Source organism: Fukomys damarensis, unplaced genomic scaffold (genome assembly GCF_012274545.1).
Source record: "Fukomys damarensis isolate Sample0158 unplaced genomic scaffold, DMR_v1.0_HiC HiC_scaffold_19, whole genome shotgun sequence".
NCBI lineage: Eukaryota > Metazoa > Chordata > Mammalia > Rodentia > Bathyergidae > Fukomys > Fukomys damarensis.
This window is the reverse complement of record NW_022900931.1, coordinates 55,487,031-55,487,233: the sequence shown is the minus strand read 5'-3', so window position 1 is coordinate 55,487,233 and position 203 is coordinate 55,487,031. Positions and strand designations below refer to the sequence as shown.

The window sequence follows — 203 nt, the reverse complement described above, 5'->3', positions numbered from 1 at the left end:
ATGGGGAAGACGTGGGAACAGTCTGTCTACTGCTCAGATTTCTCCGGCCGGGATTGGGGCAGCAGGCTCCAGCTCAGCTCGCGGGAATCCGGAATCTTCCCAGAGGCCCGACGACCCGGGCCCAAGGCAAGCCCCCGACGCTTTGCGGGGCGCCACGGCTGTGCGCCTCACTACCGAGGGACAGCGCCCAGCCGCGGGCCCCA

General features: G+C 68.5%; 1 protein-coding gene across 1 annotated transcript in view; it reads left to right on the top strand.

The window, feature by feature from the left end:
• Positions 1-203, top strand: part of Wtip (WT1 interacting protein) — a gene marked incomplete at its 3' end in the record, with an annotated part of 24,820 nt that continues 24,617 nt past the window's right edge. Inside the window, exon 1 of the mRNA XM_010631941.2 lies at positions 1-126. Within this exon, the coding sequence (XP_010630243.2) occupies positions 1-126 (126 nt within the window). The remainder of the gene's footprint in view (positions 127-203) is intronic.